The 19,452-nt window shown below is 29.0% G+C and overlaps 1 protein-coding gene across 2 annotated transcripts in view; it reads left to right on the top strand.

Annotated features, from left to right (window-relative positions):
• LOC111636790 (MAGUK p55 subfamily member 7-like) overlaps positions 1-19,452 on the top strand; it is a 112,654-nt gene that overhangs the window by 63,506 nt on the left and 29,696 nt on the right. For both annotated transcript variants that reach the window (XM_023382122.1, XM_023382123.1), the window contains exons 6-10: positions 2,935-3,012; positions 8,308-8,439; positions 11,170-11,251; positions 15,774-15,859; positions 16,129-16,397. In XM_023382122.1, the coding sequence (XP_023237890.1) occupies positions 2,935-3,012; positions 8,308-8,439; positions 11,170-11,251; positions 15,774-15,859; positions 16,129-16,397 (647 nt within the window). The remainder of the gene's footprint in view (positions 1-2,934; positions 3,013-8,307; positions 8,440-11,169; positions 11,252-15,773; positions 15,860-16,128; positions 16,398-19,452) is intronic.

The following is a 19,452-nucleotide window of genomic DNA, read 5'->3' as shown; positions in this document are numbered from 1 at the left end:
CCAGTGTTTCTCAACGGGGGCGATATCGCCCCCATGTGGGCGTTTTTCCATGTTGAGGGGGCGATTAGTAACAATTTATATTTTGGGGGGCGAAAAACAATTTTCTGGGCAATATAGTAAAACATTATATTAAGAATAATTAGATATTTTATTTATTATATCGTACAATAATTAAACAAATAACATTATACTAGTCACTAGTCTCTTCAATGCAGTACGAATTTGGCATTAGCCTTGGCCCTTGGCATCGGAATTTTGAAGTGAAGGGGGCGATACTACGTAATGCTTTTTATTGAAGGGGACGATACTACGTAATGATTTTATTGAAGAGGACGACGATTTGTTAGAGGTTGAGAAACACTTATTTAAAGTAAAAGTAGACTCTTTACAGAATAAGAAATATTTCATAACAATGAATGATTTAGTAAAAATAGTGCAGCATTATAACATTAAATAAAAGAGTGATGTTTAATATTTTGGATTTAATAAATGCAATATGTTTATCTTTCTTGTAACTTGTAAAAAGTTGTATTGTCTTCTAAATTTTTACATGTATTTTTTTGTTAGTCACTTTTGATAATTGAGTCATTTAGATCAGCATTTCTCAACCTTTTTTGGCCTGTGGACTGGTAAAATTTGTGAAAAAAAAATTTTTGTGGACTGGTGGTGTTTTAACGAAAATCTTTTACTAGATATTAAAGAATTATTACAGAAGTAAATTGTAAAATTATTATTATCATTTACCTACAATAATATTTAAATGTAAATATAAGTAATTATTATAATTATTTTATATAAATAAATCTTTGACAAAAATCATAGAAAACCATGATAATATCACAAAAACATTGCATATAGGACACAATAAAAAATCAGTCTTATGATTACTAAAAATTATAAATTTAAAATTTTTGTTTATTTGGTATACATTGCTGATGAGAAGATTGCTGCTGCTTTTCTTCAATTAACTTTTTAATTGTGGGTTCTAAATTAGTCAAGCTGAGTCAGAGCAGTGAAATAATTGAAAGTCTATTTCTAAATTTATTTTTTATTACTGTCATAGTTGAAAATCCTGCTTCATATAAATATGTAAATATGTTGTTGCAAAGGGGACTAACATTTTCATCGCTTTCTCATTTCGAGATGGATATTCATTTTTCATTTTGATCCAAAATTTATCTATAGACATTATTGAAAACCTAGTTTTTAACATAATATCTGAACTAATTTCAAAGATGAACTCATATTCTCTGTTACTTAAATCTAATTTATTACTGTCATATATTATGAAAGGGTTTGTTATCCACAAATTTCTTTCACATGTGGTTTTCAGATGGGAAATATTTTTTCAAAACTATTACTTAAAGATTGTAAGTGTTGCTCGACGATTATATTTAATTTTGATAAGTTCATTAACAAACTCAGAATAATTATTAAATATATTAACATTATTGTTTTTTTCCTTATCCAAACAAAAATTAATTTTTTCTTAAATCCATATATTTTATTAAATAAATGAAACACATTTATTACAGTTCCTTGTAAACTTAAGTTTAAATCATTAATGCATGAAAATATATCACTTAAATATTCTAGTTTTCCATATGTACTTTCCTGAACATTCCCAAATATTATGCATCACAAGAATTTGTCTTTGGTGCTGTGCTAAACATAAATTATGTAAATTTAAAAAGTTGTATAAAATATTTTTTTTCATAATTTAATAAATGAAAATTTGTTGGATGAGAGAGATGACATAGATGCCATAGAGACAAGACTATGTATGAATGTTTTAGTTGACCCAATGTTAATATTAACAAAGAAAAGTTTATTTTATTAGGGAGCAGTACAATATTATGCTAGATTTTATGCATGTATATTCCTGGCCTAAGTGTACAAGCTTTTACAATAGTTATGAGTTATGCTACCCTTTGGACACATGACTAAAGTACACATACTTTTAGTAAGTGTAGAGTGACAAGAATTCCACAAAACTCACCACAAACATTATTCACTACAAAATTTTATTATTATCATTATTTTTTTAAATATGAAAATTTTTTAATGCAGAGCGATAAAAATTCTCCACTGACTGGTGCTAGTCCGTCAGACCGGCGGTTGAGAAACTCTGATTTAGATAATTAAAATTTCTTCCAGATTCCCTTGGAATATGCATTAATGAGAATTTTCTATACAGGACAGAACTGAGTAAATAATAATCATGCCACATGATTCTTTGTTGAAACCAATCAAAAAAGTCTTGATTTGTTTCTTGATTGGACACACCATTCCAGAGAGTTTGCACCAAAAGTTTTATTATGTTACTTCTGGTTGTTTGAAATTTCACCACTAGAAACACCAAATAAAGTATCTATTTGACACCCCTAGGTTTTTCATTACCTGTGGACTTTGTAAGATAGAGGGCATTTCAAAGCACATGTTTACAGATGGACACTAGATTCCTGGAGAGATTTCTAGTAGCCACCTTGCAGGCAGTCCTTCACAACAATAACACTTGGCATTCTGCAATGCAAACGAAGGAGCATACTTTGACAAACAGCTACTTATTCCTCAGTAGATAGAGGTAATTTGGAACATTTGTATGGGGTATGTATTAACTCCTAACTTCTTTTTATAAGATATTTCTGATTTTTCTCTTTATACCAAAAGTGAAGTCATAAAACTTTCAGCACAAATATATCATGAATAGTGTGTCCAATTGAGAAATGGGATTAGACTTTTTTGATTGTTTTTTGACAAAAAATCATGTATGGTTATTGTCCACTCCTTGTATATTCTTTTTTCTTTCAAAATTAATATTCTGAAAAATAGTCTAATTTATTTTATGTATGAGAGAATCAATCTGCTGTATTTTTTAAATATAAAAAATTTTTTCAATACTTTCTGAAACATAACTAAAAAATAATTTGACAGGTTTTAGAAGAGATTAGTGATATTCCCAATGATACTGCAAAGGAACTAAAAGAAATACTGAGTGGACCCTATTTTAAAGTAAGTTTGTTTTTTATCAGTTAATTTTACATAACGTAAGTTTAAAAGAAAATTTTTAGAAATATTTGATTATAGAATTTTTTTTTAATGTTGAATAAATCATTTAAAAATACTTCAAATAAGTTAGAGGTAGCTAAATCTAAAGGATATTTTTATTACTTGTAATGTAAACTGAAGTTACCAAATACAATAAGTTACTAAATTGTTTTGAATGCCATGCTTTTGTTAATTTTTTATAATTAACAATAAAATCAAAAATCCAGTTAATGTTAAGATCAACAAAATAAAACAGGTTTATATTTATAATTTCTGTTGTAAAGTAGTGATTATGAATTTAAAAACATTTTTAATAATGTAACTACTTTGTAAGAGCTGTATATAGTTCTTGGATTTGTGACATGGCTTTTATATAATTTGTGTAATGTAATGTAAATTATGATCATGGAAAGTCATCCCAAAGCACTAAAAAATCTTTTGTATTGATTTCTAAATATAAACTTATTTTTGTTGATCTTATTACCTGAAGAATTATTTTAAATTTATGTCAAATTAAAGATCATTGTCAAATATATATTTAAAATGTGTAGTTAAATACATATTTTACCAATTAGACAGAAATAATAATGTTTTCCAGGCCAACAAATTACAGCTAACATAATCAAACTTACATCAATGATATTATGAGCTATGTTAGGAAAAGTGGAAAGTAGTCAATATCACAGCTAATTTATTGGATGTAATATCAAACTAAATTAATATGATTATTGTAGGTCATTGATCATGCAATCATCAACATCACTTTGTCATACTCTCTGATAGAAAAGTAGGTGATTCCTTCAATGACTTTCAGATCCAACATGCTGGGTTTTTCATGCAATGTCCTTGCACAGTAAAATAGTTATGCTCCATATTTCAGATGCAAACTGCAATTTTGAGTCTAAACATTTATATATATAATGATATTTTAGTGATACGTATATCACTTTTTAATTCATTCTTTGTCAATAAAAAAACTTGCAAGAGGCCATAGCAAGATACTATAAGTAACTTATCATAAATGCTGATTTTCATCATTTTGTAAACTCTTCCAAGCAGTAGTTTGTTGGGCAATTGAGGAAATGTTCATTGATTCTATAAAATTATGTCATGAGTGATATCATTTGTGACATTGAGAGATTATTGAAGGAAAGGAGTCATGTGGCTACAGAAATCTCATCTGACATCAAATCAAGAGTGACAATATTGACTAGTGTGAATCCCACCATTTTCCCAAAATTTTGGTTGTTATATATACCTGTATAAACAATAACCAAACACCTTTATTGTTGCCGAGAAAGTTTAATTAAAACAAACGTTTTTGACCTGTTCCATAGGCCATCGTCAGGTTGAAAACCGACAATTGGAAGATTTTGTTCCACAAGAACGAATACAAATATTCAAATTTCAACGGATTAAAAAGATAATATACTAGTAATGTATAAAAATATATATAATAAAAACAAAGAATAAAATAAAAATAAACTCAGAAATACTACTAAATNCAACGCGAAATAGGTTAATAGCGATATACTAATATACTAATTACATGGGATATAATAATATACTACATTAATAATGGATTTTTTCATACTTTTCGGTTATCCGACTTTTCAATTATCCGACCAACCCCGGTCCCCAATTAGGGCGGATAATCGAGGTTCTACTGTATTCTAAACAAATATTCATATATAACAATGAATTATTATTACTGAATTTTATTGAAAGCTACTTATGAAATTATTTTATTTAGGTCTTAAATTTAATAATTTACCAAGAATATTTTGTAATTCTTATGGTGATTGATTTAGTTATTATTTTTATTATTAATAAATTTGAAGGAAGCAAATCTGTATTGTAAAATAAAGGTTTAATATAGTAATCCCTCAATTAATGGGAATTAATTTTTTCAACTTAACATGATTTGTAAATTGATAACAAATTTCAAATAATGCAGGTGAAAATTCAGTTAACATGTTATTTTTAAAGTTGGATTAACATTTTTAAGCTAGCAAGACATTTAGCAAATAGTATAAATGAAAGATGTACGTGTGTAATAGACAGTTTGACCATGGATGAGAGAGCTCTAAATGTTATTACACATAGGTGAAAAAGATAAGTCCATTATGAAAATGAGTAGTTACTTCAGAAATGAATTAGTTTACATCAGTAAACAAATTTGCAAATGAAATTAGAACTTAAATAATAGTACAAATGTGCACTATTGTAAAGAAAGGAAAATGATAAACTTCAGCAAAACAATGCCTAACAATACACATTGATTTGCATTCATTCCACTTTTCTCACTCAACATGGGAATAGACCATTCTGAGAAATCTATCAATTGGGCCTCCGAGATCTGTGGTTAGACCTGGCTAAATTTATGGCCATGTTTCTCTAAACTAGTTATATGAGAAATTACTTGGTCATAGAAAAGATTGATTGCAAATACTGTGAAGCTACTATCTTTTGATAATTTAATATCTCAGTGAAAATCTTCAACAATATTTTTATGAATAAATAAATTGACATTTAAAATTAAGCATTATTCATGACAATTAAGCAAAAATTAGATGTAGGGCTCTAATATCAGATTCTTTTTTTATTGTGTAAGGGAGTGCCATGATTGAAAAAAGAATCTAAATTTTTAATTTTATTTAATTTAGGTAATTAATTAATTAATAGTGTTATGAAATAAAACACGTTGGCTGTGAAGCTGTTTAGACTTTTAGCAAAAAATAGCATTTTAAAAGTCTTGGGACTAATTAGATCAATTTGTATTGATTATATTATTTGATTAGCATGATTTCAATTAATATGCCATTTTTGTGGGATGCATAAAATGCATTAGTCGTGGGATTAATGTATTAAAATTGGAAATATTTATTATATGATAAGATTTAAGAAATCAAATTACTTATTGATATTTATTCAATCTAGGTAAAAAACTGTGAAATTAAGCAGACCATACCAAATAAATTATCTTGGACAACACAGAATTCCACTGAAATGTAAGTAAACAATTTATATATCAATAATTATTAATTAAGATTCGTTTAATTTATAGTGTCATTATATAGTTATATATTCAATACAATACTGAGCCAGTATTAATCCACACACTATTTTGGAAAAGATCTACTTAGTGTACATATTTACAATATCCTGAATTGTTATGTACTACATTGCCTATTAGACTAAATGAATCATTTTCAAATTACTTCCGAAAATGCTTTATTGACCCCTGGGGGTTGGAACCCTTTTGGAACCCCTGGTCTAGCTCTTATATCATTAATTCTGTTATCTATATCTCAAACTGAATTAATTATATAAAAACTCATTAAATTAAAATTGTGAGAATCAAGCTCTTTTGTGAATTTTAAAGCCTCAATAATTTTTTTTTTCATCAAGACAACACATTTAATATACTCTTAAATACATAAGTATGTATAATTCTGTATATATTTTTTTCAATCATTATTTTCCTTCTTCCTCCAGTTTTCCCTTTCTGGGAGGTTGAAATTAGACCTTTTTGACCTTTCAATTTTCTGCTTTGTTTCAAGAAGTGACCTTTTAAACTTTCAAACACGTTGTGGACAACAGATACAGTTTTCCCCTCGTGATCAGGGATTATTCATTTCCACCTTTGTTATGATCTACAAATAACTAGCCAATTAACAAGAACCTAAACTTGTTACATGATAGAGGGTAACAAAAAGGTCACCGACAAGGGGAGTCCAAACCGAACAAACCCACACACTTCCTACATCATCCGATTTTAACGTTGATAAAACTGATCAGATGACCCACCAAATGAACAATTATTACTAAGGTTGCACTACATACCCTGACCTTAGTCTTCTTCAGCAGTTAATTCAGTTGGTTTGACAGCTGTTATCGATTTTATGAGGTAGAATGAGTAACAATACCGGATAAAAAGAGATAATAAATTTAAAGAAATGTTCGATTTCTGACAATTAATATAAACAACACCCAGACGCAATTCAAACTTAGAAGGGATTGCATCAGAACTTTCCCCGATAGTCCCCCTCTGGGACAGGTATAAAAAGGGATTGCACCCACGCCTCAGGGTGATTGCTGTTAGGAATACTCCAGGCCGGTAATGATTTGGACCTCTGCTCCGTGCTCCTGAAGAAAGACTGCTTAGAACTTGATTGCCACAGCAGAGGAGGTAATCTCTTAGAAAAATTAAACCCCTCTCTCTCTCACGGGTATAAGCTAGATTAATGTTAATTTAACTTAAAGAATTTTGGGACCGATAAAAGGTCCAGAACTGCGAAGATCTAACAATAAAACGTCATAATCATTGTTGCAACGTAGAATTTTTAACTATTTCCATCTTTTGTATCTATTTGCTTTTGTATTCGCTGTGTATAATTTTTGTAGGTTATTAAATATGTTATTCTTATGTTTAAATATGTCATCCTTAAGTATGGCTGACACATTGTCACGACCTCACTAACCCTCCCACTCGTTTACAACATAGGCCATCCCCTGACAAAGAAACCTATAAGTGGGGATGAGCTCGTTGCCCAACCCCCTCGGTTCACATAGAATAGATATTATATAGAAAATTTACATTTTATTTATAAACACAAAGAAATGGTATTACACATTTCAATAGAACGTGCTCAGCAATAGATTAGACAATAACCAAACACCTTTTTTGTTGCCGAGAAAGTTTATTTAAAACAAACGTTTCAACCTATTCCATAGGCCATCATCAGGTTGAAAATGGACAATTGGAACATTTCCGTTCCACAAGATTGAATATAAATATTTAAATTAAAAAAACTGACAACAAATTAAAAAAAAAACAACATATGAGTAATGTATAAAAATATATATAATAAAAACAAAGAATAAAATAAAAATAAACTCAGAAATACTACTAAATATAAGTGTCAACTAATACAATAAAATTAATGTGTAAATTATGAGTTTCTGGCAGATTTTTTAATAATACTTCCAGGCCAATGGAAGGCCTTCCGCATCCCTCGCATTAATACAAGTCTCCTCTAGTTTGCTCTTATAAATCTCTATTTTCTCAGTGGTCTTTGCTAATGTTGTGGATCTCACTGGCTTGATAATGTCAAGCCACTGAGCTGGTATATATGATAGTTTTAATTGTTGCATGAAATTTAAATCACCAGTTAAATATGTTTGATTAAAATTTTAATATTTGTGAGAATAATTAAGGATTGCTGTTATATCTTCATAAAGATGTAATCATTGCAGGCTTTCATTACTGCTCATGACCAAGTTGCAAGAAAAGAATTTTTACCTATATTGCCAGAAGTACCCTATGAAGTGGATGAAGAGGAGGAAACAGTTAAAATTGTACAGTTAGTTAAAAGTAATGAACCATTGGTATGTATTAATTAAATATTCCATTGTATGTAACAAAATGTAATAGTTTGAAATAAGTTACTTTTTACAAATATTTATTTTTTAATGTATTTTTGAATTATATGAAGGGATACATCATCATCTCGCATGCAGTTTAATTGAGACTAATTATATGTACAATTGAATGGGAATTTAATGGTCAAAAGTAATTACTTGATTCACAGGGATTATCATTAACACTTCATTCATATATTTATTTCTAACACTTATTTTGGGTAATCAAAATATTAACATAGAAATGTTTTCATTCCAAATTCTTAGTTCAAAATTTAATGGTTAGAACTTAAAGAACTTTTAAATTTAACTCAAAATTGAATGTTTAAATAACTATGTATTTACAGCAATGAATAAACAAATAAATATTACCAGTTCTTTTTATCATGAACATGAGTGTACAAAATAACATAAAATCTATTTAAAAACATTAAAGTTAATAGCTTTAAAGGACATGGAAAGTTTTGAATTACCTTGATATAGACATCTTTTAATTAAATTGAAGAATTTCTGATTTAAAATTACATCTGGTGAACATTGCAAATTTTTTTTAATTCTCTGAAAGTTCTTTGTACATCTACAAGGGTATGGTGTATCTGGCATACTCCTGTGAAGTCAGGTTGGGATTTATCTGTAAGAGTGCATATTTAAGTATTTCTCTTATTATTATTTTCTCAAATTTTCTAAAATTAAATTCCAAATAGTTTAATTATTAAATTATCATTTAATAGTGATATGCTTATTTCATGAAAAATGTTATTATTAAATAAAGGAATTATTGTTATTCAAGTTATAAATTAGGCAGATTAGTATTATATTTATTATGTGTGATCAAATATTATTTGTAATCTATTTTTGAAGTTGTAAGGAGTCAAGTTCAAACATTATATTTTGTTTTATTTATAGTTGTGCTATAGTTTGGGGATTTTTTTAAGGATTAATGTTCCCACACTTCTCAATTCTAAATTCAAAAATAACAAAAAATTATTACTTATGTAAGTGATTGTCACTCGTGAACCTATCATCACCAATCTAAAAATGGCATCTATAATTAAGCGGTCTCCAAAAGGAGTTAAAAGAATAGTCACTAAATCATATTGACTTGTATTAAAAAATCAGAAAATAAATTTATGAAAAGGTTGGGACTGACTTTGTCAGAAACAGATTGCTAAGAATTAGATTTAACTGTTAGTATATATTTAAATGGGTAGGGTGGTGTGAGCTGTTGTGACATCACACTCCAGGAGTATAAAATAACCAAGAACTGGGAAGAAAATTGAGATGAGCTACTAAGTCAGAGGTCAGATTACCTGTTCCAAAGCAATAAGATTTTTGGCATTTCTGGAATGACAGTTAGGCAGTTAGATTATAAGAGCATTTGTAAGTGATTTAATTATTATTGGTTTGTTGGTAGAGATTAGTATAAGTTAGACTTTAGTTCTCTAAGTGTAGAAAACTTGTGAATTTTCTGTAGTTGAATTACTAAAATATATTTTTTATTAAGTGTTAACTAGAATAGTTTTGTGTGTTGTTTTTCATTAGTAGCTGTAAGTTTACTTAGACATTTAAAAGACATTTTTTCATATACCACCACCTGTTAGGTTAATTTAGACAGAATCAATTATTTCGTCAAGCAGTATGTGACAAAGTTGTCTTCTTATATGATAGATAATTTATATATTCAATGTATATATAAACAGGCAGATAAGTGAATGAGTATTTTTTTAAATGCATGTATTTGTTATTGTTATTATTTATTGAATAATAATGTACAAAGAGACTACTAGATTGAGTTAATTTAACATTTTTGTGAAATACCATATTTTCACATATTGTCTGGCATATCAGTCTATCTAAAGGAGACCATGAAATCAGATATTTCTGTAAGGTGAAAATCAGCATGCTGATTTATTCTAGGGAAATGCTGTCATGACACTAAGTGAGGTTATACATCCCCCTCTAGAGGGCACATTAAAAAAAAGGATGAGTTTTTATTTTAAAACTGTAAAACTGTCTGCATTACATCCAAACCTATGATTACATGTTTAATTTCTTTATTTTATCTTCTTTCTAATGATTAAAGTATTTATGGAATGCTGAAAGTGCCTTTTTTTTTATGTTTATTTTATTGTAATTTGATTCAAAAATGCAAAAATAAACATATTAAATTTCAGAAATCATCAATTAATATCAGCCATGTGAAATTTGAGATGATGTTATTTTTAAGATCAGGGTAGATTGTCAGTGCAGCCCACACTAATTTACTACTACCACCACTAATGTGAATACAATTAGTGGTGGAAGCCACTAATTGTTTTATTGTCCCATAAAGGAAAACTCTCCTTCTGATTTTAAGTCAGTCAAATTACAATGATATTTTATTGTACTTGGAAGAATGATTTTTTTAATTAACAACTGTTTATTAGATCTGATTGATTTAATTTTTTTAATAACTGGGAGTTACCAATATGTTTAACTTTTGTATTGGTAACTCCCAGTTATGTGCGGCATGCTGGTCAATCTATGAAAATATGGTATAAAGTTTTATTATAAATAATAATTTTTAAATAACTTAATTCAATAATGTGTTTGTATTATTTAAGATTATACTGATTTTCATGAGTTTGAAAATTGATTTATTGTTTTTATACTTCAGAAATTCTTTAATAACATCATTTATTGAATTTTTAAATTTAGGGAGCAACGATAAAATATGATGATGCAAGTGGAGCAATAATAATAGCTAGAATTATGCATGGAGGAGCAGCTGATCGAAGTGGTATGTTTAGTCTAATCAACAGTTAGATTAGATTTATTATAATTTATCTTTTACAGTTAACTGTGTTTAAATTTTGAAGAAATTTTAATTTAAAAGTTTTTCTATTAAATTAAATCAATACATTATAATTTAATATCTTGGTAGCGTAATTACTTATTGTTTGATTGCTTGCTGTTCTCTCAATTAGTTGTATGTTCTTTGGAACTTAGCATAAAGTTGCTCTTGAGAACAAATCATACAGGAACACTACTTTTTCCATTGAAAGAAGTGTTCTTGTATGATTTGTTCTCAAGAGCAACTTTATGCTAAGTTCCAAAGAACATATAATTGCTAGTGATGCAACAAATAGTATATTCAGCCTCAGGCCGAATAGCCTAATATTTGGCCAAACTATTCGGCTTGATTAACGCATGTACGAAAATTGGCGTGCAAACCACATTATGGCAAGGATCGCGCACCCTGTTCTCTATTGGCCCGCTGTCACTATGCTTCGCAATTGCGTTAATTCTTGACAGTTGTAGCAGACAGACATGAGCGTCATGGCAGTATGTGATAAATGATGATATCAAATGTGGATAACAATGAAATGACCTACACGTGTAAATAACTGAAAAAGAACAGAGAACGACTGCAAAGTGAAAATGTGAAAATAAATATGAAATTCAATTGATAACATATTTGAACAAGTTGAGGCATCTTATTGGTGCGAAATTTGCAGCCATCAATGCCAAATAATTGTTCTCATAGATGTTGGAAAGCTAAATGCTTGTAATGAAAGTCACTTAGCATGCACAGACTGGGGCCATTCAGGCTACCAAGCTGTCTGGAATTTCAGTTATGATAAATAATTTTTTTACAATGAAACAAAAAGTTAATTTAATTTTCAAGTTTATAATAAGGGATGATTGCATAAAAATGCTTTACAGATCATTAATTATTATTTTTTTCACATTTTATGATCTACGTTTCGATCTAATGTGCCCACACAGTAAAAATTTTCATACTAATTTTTTTACCCTTTTCACTCTTTTAGGGTTGAATTTTGTAAAATCTTTTCTTAGCATGCCTAAACTTTACAAAAGGAACACACCCTCAAATTTTTTAAGTTTCTAGCACCAGTAGTTTTGGCTCTGCATTAATTATCCTATCAGGACTTGTTCTTTTATATACGAGTATATGGATGGCTAAACTACATAATAAGTAGGTAGTTTTCATTTGATTTGTTACCTTTTTTTGATCTCTTAAAAAAATAACTTAATTATATTACTTTTTCCTTGATCTTTTACATAAATAAGCAATAAATTGCACTTTCTCGAACTTGAAATGTATGTTCAGCATTAATAAAAGTTACCAAAATGATTAATTTACTGTTTTTTTTTATTTCTTTCTTCTTTTTTAGGTATTTGGCCGAATATCGAATAGTAACCGAATATTCGTTGCATCATTAATAATTGCTTATTGTTCAATAATTTTCACATGATACTACTTTAAAGGTATTTACTCTGTTATCAAAAAGTTTCAGGAATGGTTCAATCAAATGCAAAATTTGAATTTATCTGTCAAAATTTATTTCATTTCCTTCAAAGTAATGCTTAACAGTGCAATGCACTTATGCCAATGTTTTTTCCAATCCTTGAAACATGCTTTAAACTCATTTTTGTGAAATAATAAAGTTTATGTAGTTCTGTCTCAAATATTCTATCTTTTGTTTTACTTACTTTATAATTACATCTGCATTGAATTGCTAATGGAAAGAAAATGAAGAACTGGAGAAAAAATAACAATATCTGAGACAATGTCTTCTAACTGACATATAAATGAAGTGACATGTTTTCACCAGCAACTTCAGAGGTGCAGGGTATATAGCAGTGTATGGGTTCTGTGATGTTTTATATTTTTGTTTTAGCAATTCTCTGCAATTTCTTGATGCAGGTTGTAGTCTGCTGAAGGTAATATGTAGGAAATTACAGCACAAAATTTAGTTACAAGCGATACTCTGATTATAGAGACTAAAAACAAAATAGGGAGAACTTTCATTATACAAACATTTGATCTTATATGCATAACTTATCTGAATTTACTATATATATATAAAATACTTATCTTAAACTCATCACAGCACTCTTCACTGTCACAAAAAACAAAATAGAAATGGTGCATTGCCAGGATTGCTCTGGAATATTTTTAAAAAAATCGCCAACCATTTTGCAAGTTTAAAACATTTTTGTCACTTCAAATTATTTGTTGCCAACAGTTTTACTTGCTAATTAATACAGATTGGTGGTAACCTTACCAGTTTTGGAGACTGGAAAACAAAAGCAACACTTTAAGCTGAAACTTAGAAATAAGAATCATTTTTGAATAATTTTTTAATGAATAATTCTGAATAACACATTTGATTACAATGCTTAAGCAGTATTTTACAGGTTCTGTCATAAAGTTTTTATGCTTTAGTCTACTGAAAAAGATCAAATTGAAAAAAATGTCACCCCAAAAAATTTCCCAAATTTTTATTCAGTCGATAAAAAATCCCTAATGTGGAAGCACTTGGTGGTGTGAGACTACAGGGGTTGTTACGACATTACTTTTAACAAACAACAAAAAGGATTTAATGAGTAAAATAAAACAAAGAGATACATAATATAACCTATCATAAATAGAGCCTATCTAAAATACACCTCTAAACACGAGAGAGAGAGTTTACAATTGGTTAAAATAATGATAATACCTTGTAGAGCTTCTCTCCTGATAGGGGGGCATGACTTGGTGAATTCAAGATGAATGCTGGAGAGTCAGAGCATAATAGTATGGCAGGTTCAAATTCTGTGGACTACCTGTCATTTATGGCATGTTCCTTCTTCCCTTGAACTGTTGTCTCTGTGGCAAGTTCCTTTCTTTGTGGACTGCTCCGAACTTGTAATTTTTCCCCTTTTTATTCTAAGTTTCCACCAATCAGATTTTAGGATTCTGATCATCTGACAGGACATATATCTGACGAAAGGAACAGATGTTCGTCAGATATGAACGATAACAACTTTCTAGAGGAAGTTCTATTTCCTTTTCCCACGACAAATTTTGACTTTTGTCTATTGCTAAAATATTACATTGAAATTATTAATCAAGTGGGTAAATCTAAGACTGTACCAGCATGTGATAAACAAAATGAATAAATTTTCAAATAAAATCACTTTCGACTCTCTCATTCTCACAGTGGCATTGCATGAAAACTGTCTTTGGTTTTCAATGTTATTTCCTGCTTTCCACCAAATTTGCGATATGACATCATGACACACACTACGTGTGTTGTACATAGGACTCCCATTGCACAGGAGTTCAAGATTCTGTTGTTTTTCCTGAAGTATGTTCTGTGATTTAATTTCACACTGAACGTTGAAATAAAAGGACTAGGGTTTTTATCTCCATTTTAATAAAAATATCACCATGTGGCAATTTTGGCACTAAGTAGCTAAACCTCTGGCACTGGAAATCTATGAATCATTACTACAAAATTTTTGAATAAGTGAGTGCAGCAAGCAAGAGGAGGTTGGCTCCAGGGGACAAAGCAAACTGGGAGACTTTAGAGGAGAGAAAAGTGAACAAGGATTGGTCCCTCTAGTTAAACCATTGTGGAATTTTTGTTATTGGAAATAAGTGAGGCAAGCAAGTGAAGCAAATCATGTAACTATGGAAGTGTAACGTTTTTCTGTGGGATATTCAAAATAATTGAGAGATTCAATCAATTCAGAAAAAAAAATTGTTTTGCTCTGGAATCTGAAGGTTTTTCTGTGTTCAGTTATGATGGAAAATATCTGAAAGGAAAGTTTTATGTGATTTGTATTAAAACTGTTTTTTCAATCAATTTGAATATGGAGGTGCAATTCAAAATGGATCTGAACTTGGTTTATGTTATGAGATTGTCATTCGGAATTGGACAGACAAAAGTATACAATTATTGAATTTTCATTACAAATAGTCTATATTGGAAACAAATGAGTGAAGTGAGCAGGGAGTTGGGCTACTGTAGGCAGCCAGGGGACAAATTTTCCTAGTAGCATGTAATTGAGGAACCAAAAAAAAATTAAAACTTAATAGTTAAAATTTTCTTCTAAAATTCATATGTTTATGTATTTTTTGGTCAAAATTTAACTTTCACATTCTGTCTAGTCATTATATTTAATAAATATCTTGACCTCACATGCTCAATATTATATTTTTATTTTGAAGAAAAATATTTAAAAGTCAGAGATGAAATCTTCACTGGAGATTATTATACATCTAAGTTCTCTTCACCTATTTTTTTTTTGACAGCATAAATGTATATATCAGAAGTATTCAAGAATAAAAAATTGTCAAATTTTAGTATCAGCTTAAACATTATTTCAGTTGTCTTGCTGTTTATTGATAAAAAGATTTCAAAGCACTTTAATAGTTTTAACATATATTTAATAGATTGATTAAAATGGAAAGAGAGAAAATTCTTTTTGTAAAATTAATGAAGTCTTATTATTATTCAACAATATAGGTCTTATTCATGTTGGAGATGAAGTTCATGAAGTGAATGGAATAAGTGTTCGTGGGAAAACTCCACATGATGTTGTTAATATTCTGGTAATTTACAATCTATAAAAAAAAAATCATTTTTATTGCATTGCATATTTAAAAACTATTTAAAACTATTTGTTTATAAAATAAAGAAAATTTGTATTTTTTATTTATCCATTCATTATTTATTTTTGTAAATAAATTACTTTGCTTACTGAAAATTTTTATTCAAAATTAAGTAAAACATTTTGATAAGTCATTTAGTTAAACTGATATTGATACAATTATACTATTTTACTGAAGTATAATGAAATTTTCTTAATATGTATTTTCAGCAAGCTAAAGAAGGAACAATCACTTTTAAATTAGTTCCTGGAGAAGATTGTTTTCCTGCACGAGAGAGCCGTGTAAGAGTGAGAGCACATTTCAGTTATGATCCTATGACTGATGCATTAATTCCCTGTAAGGAAGCTGGTTTAGCATTTTCAAAAGGGGATATACTACATATTGTAAATCAGGAAGACCCAAACTGGTGGCAGGCTCGTAGACATGGTGAAAGAAATTGTAGAGCTGGTCTTATTCCTGGACGACAACTACAAGAAAGGTAACATAACTTTAAGCAGTGATGGCTTGTTGATTCAGAAAATTGTGGGGCTGGGTTAAGAGTTATTTAAATTAATAATAGAAAGTTACAATTTTACCATAAATAACAAAACAACAAACATGTCTACTTTTACATGGTTTATTTAATTGTTTATACCATTTTCAATATTAATCAGCACAGTAATAATTTGACAGGTTCAGAATGTGTAATTACAGTAAGCACTAGTATTGATAATTTAGTAAAATGAACAATAATGAAAATTTTTAATTGGCATTTATAATTAAATAAATATATAAATAAAAAAAGAGCACAACAAAATAAATGCAAGTGGTACATAAAAATATATATTAAATCATTTGTTTAAGTCACAAAATAAAATAGAAGAAATTATTTATAATTATGTTTAGTGAATCAGTAGAAATTAGAAATTAAATTATAAACTACAAAACATTGTAAAATATTTTGTGACACACACACACACGTTATTAAGAGTATGATGAAAATAGGCTTCAATGTTGTATTAGTGTGGCAACTAGTACTGAACATTGCAGAAATTTTTGTGCTTGGGGTATCCAAGCACAAAATTAAATTAGTAAATATATATCCCATAACAAAGTGTAAATATAATCATATCACAAATTTAATTACAAATCTAAGTTGCTATCATTTTGTTATTGATTTTTTAATGTTATTACTACAGTTTGAAAGTTTAAAATAAGTTTTGTTCTGAACCTATATTTTTCATGTTTTGTTTCTGTTCAACTTTGTATATAGTTGAAAGTTGAAAACAGGATCAACATAATTAAAAAGAATCTCTGAAAATTCAAAAAGATCCATTTCAGTACATTTGTAAATGTCTTTGAAATGTAAAATTGTGTTGTTTTTTTATACTAAGGCAATGTAAACATTTTACTTTGCAGAGGTTGCATCACATTTACAGCATTAGTAATATATAGTGTTACTTATTGTATAAATATACTAACTGAATCTAATTTTTTAAGAGATTAAGACCAGAAATTCTAGGATATATATGCAGATAAGAGTGGTTGAGGTGCACATATTCAGCCCAAAATGTGTACGGCAGATGAAGGAGCACTACCATCTGGCAATTCTAGGCGGTCGATAATGGCGTTCGCTTTGTCTGGAATGGCAAGTATACGATCGGCTTAAACTTCTTCATTTTTTTTTTCTGTTTGGGGTTAAAATTATGACCTATTTTATTAAAATAACGATTATTTAAGCATTTATGAATAACATTGTAAAGAAAGACAATTTTAATCCAAAAATTATTTGATTATATAATATTTTTTAATGTAATGTGAAGTGACCACAGAAACGCAAAGGCTGTGTTTACTTTTTTTTTCACACATTAAGCATGTAATTAAAATTATATTTGTAGTCTAGTGATGAGGTATTACTATTGTTTAATCAGTATGAAAGAGATGAAGAAGCTATTTTATTATATCATACCACTAAAGATCTACCTGTGACAAAAGCAAGAATAAATTTAAATAAAATGACTGATTCTGATTGCTTGTTTTATTTTCAGTAAGTGATATATTTATAAATTAAAATAAATACTTAAAAAAAGGAATAATACTTAAAAAATTTTTAATTTTAACAGATTTTCAAGAGATGATTTGTTTCATCTGCATTCTGCTTTACGCCTTCCATTTGTAATCATTTGTGAAAATGGATCACGTTCACTTGGGATTGATACATTATGTATTTTATTATGAAGATTAGTTTATCCTAATACACTAGATGATATTTCTGTTTTGTTGGTGAGATCAAAAAATGAACTTTCACGATTTGTGCATGAAACAGTAAATATCATATGCAATAGCCATTCCAAATTGTTATTGAATATCAACGAGATAAAACTAACAAGAGAAAAATTAAATTTATTTAGCAAAGTAATAACAGCAAAAAGTGCTCCTTTGACAAATTGTTGGGGGTTCATAGATGGAACGGCATGTCCTATTTGTCGACCAAAAACACATTAAAGAGTGGTATTCAGTGGTCATAAACGTATACATTGTTTGAAATTTCAATCAGTGGTTACACCCAATGGTATGATTGCTAATTTATTTGGACCAATAGAAGGAAGACGTCATGACAGTTGAATGTTAAGAGAATCTAATTTGTTAGAGCATTTGGCTGCAATTCCTTGTTCTGAGAACAGGACCCAATTTGTTTTATATGGAGATTCTGGTTATCCTTTGTGTCAACACCTCATTTCACAATTCCTAGTGTGCTAGAGGTGCTAGCTTAACACCCAAGCAACAAGTACAGTAGACCCCCCCTATAACATGGTAGATATGTTCCACTTTATAAGAATTTCACGTTGTAGGAATCCTTAAATACATGAGCCAATTACAGCCCGACACGTGTGAAGTTTATGGACTACGGCTGTTTGAAAGGTTTTCTTCCATAAAATTAATCGATTCTAGACTAATTTGACTTAACATTTCCAAAACACGTATAATTTTTTGGGAGTAATCCATATAAACTATGCTATAAACAAAAAATTGTAGAATTACTTACCGAGTGTGCATCGTTCGACGTCGCCATTGCTTAAGCTTGTTTTCGTCGCGGAGCAGTGCACCAAACGGCAGCCGCGATTTATTTTTCTGTGAAAAATTCGTTGACCTTTGGAGACGTCATTAATATAAATAATTTTTATGGCTGTTGAATAAGAAATGTTTCTTTCACAAGAAATGTATAAAATTACAGTACTGTATTTAGGGAATTCGATCCCGGTCCTTATTTCTAATCCCGGGATTTCGGGATTATACTTATTCGATCCCGGGATTATTTCGGTATTGAGGGTTAATAAAAAATAAGAAAATCTTACAGAAATTAAAAATCAAAATTTAGACAAAAATCAACGTATTTTACGGTATACACCTAGTTAATTTAATCACTCTAATTAATCAGACTTACAGTCAGACTAACCAGACTTAAAATCACTGTCTTCATGTTAAATTTATTCTTTTTTAAGCATCACTGAGATCTCTTTAAACTCACATAAATTGAAAAAACTTTTATGTAA

This window comes from Centruroides sculpturatus, unplaced genomic scaffold (genome assembly GCF_000671375.1).
Source record: "Centruroides sculpturatus isolate CEXI.00-Female unplaced genomic scaffold, Cexi_2.0 scaffold951, whole genome shotgun sequence".
In the NCBI taxonomy this organism is placed as follows: domain Eukaryota; kingdom Metazoa; phylum Arthropoda; class Arachnida; order Scorpiones; family Buthidae; genus Centruroides; species Centruroides sculpturatus.
Note: the sequence above shows the minus strand (reverse complement) of the source record. Positions and strands in the feature narration are given on the sequence as shown.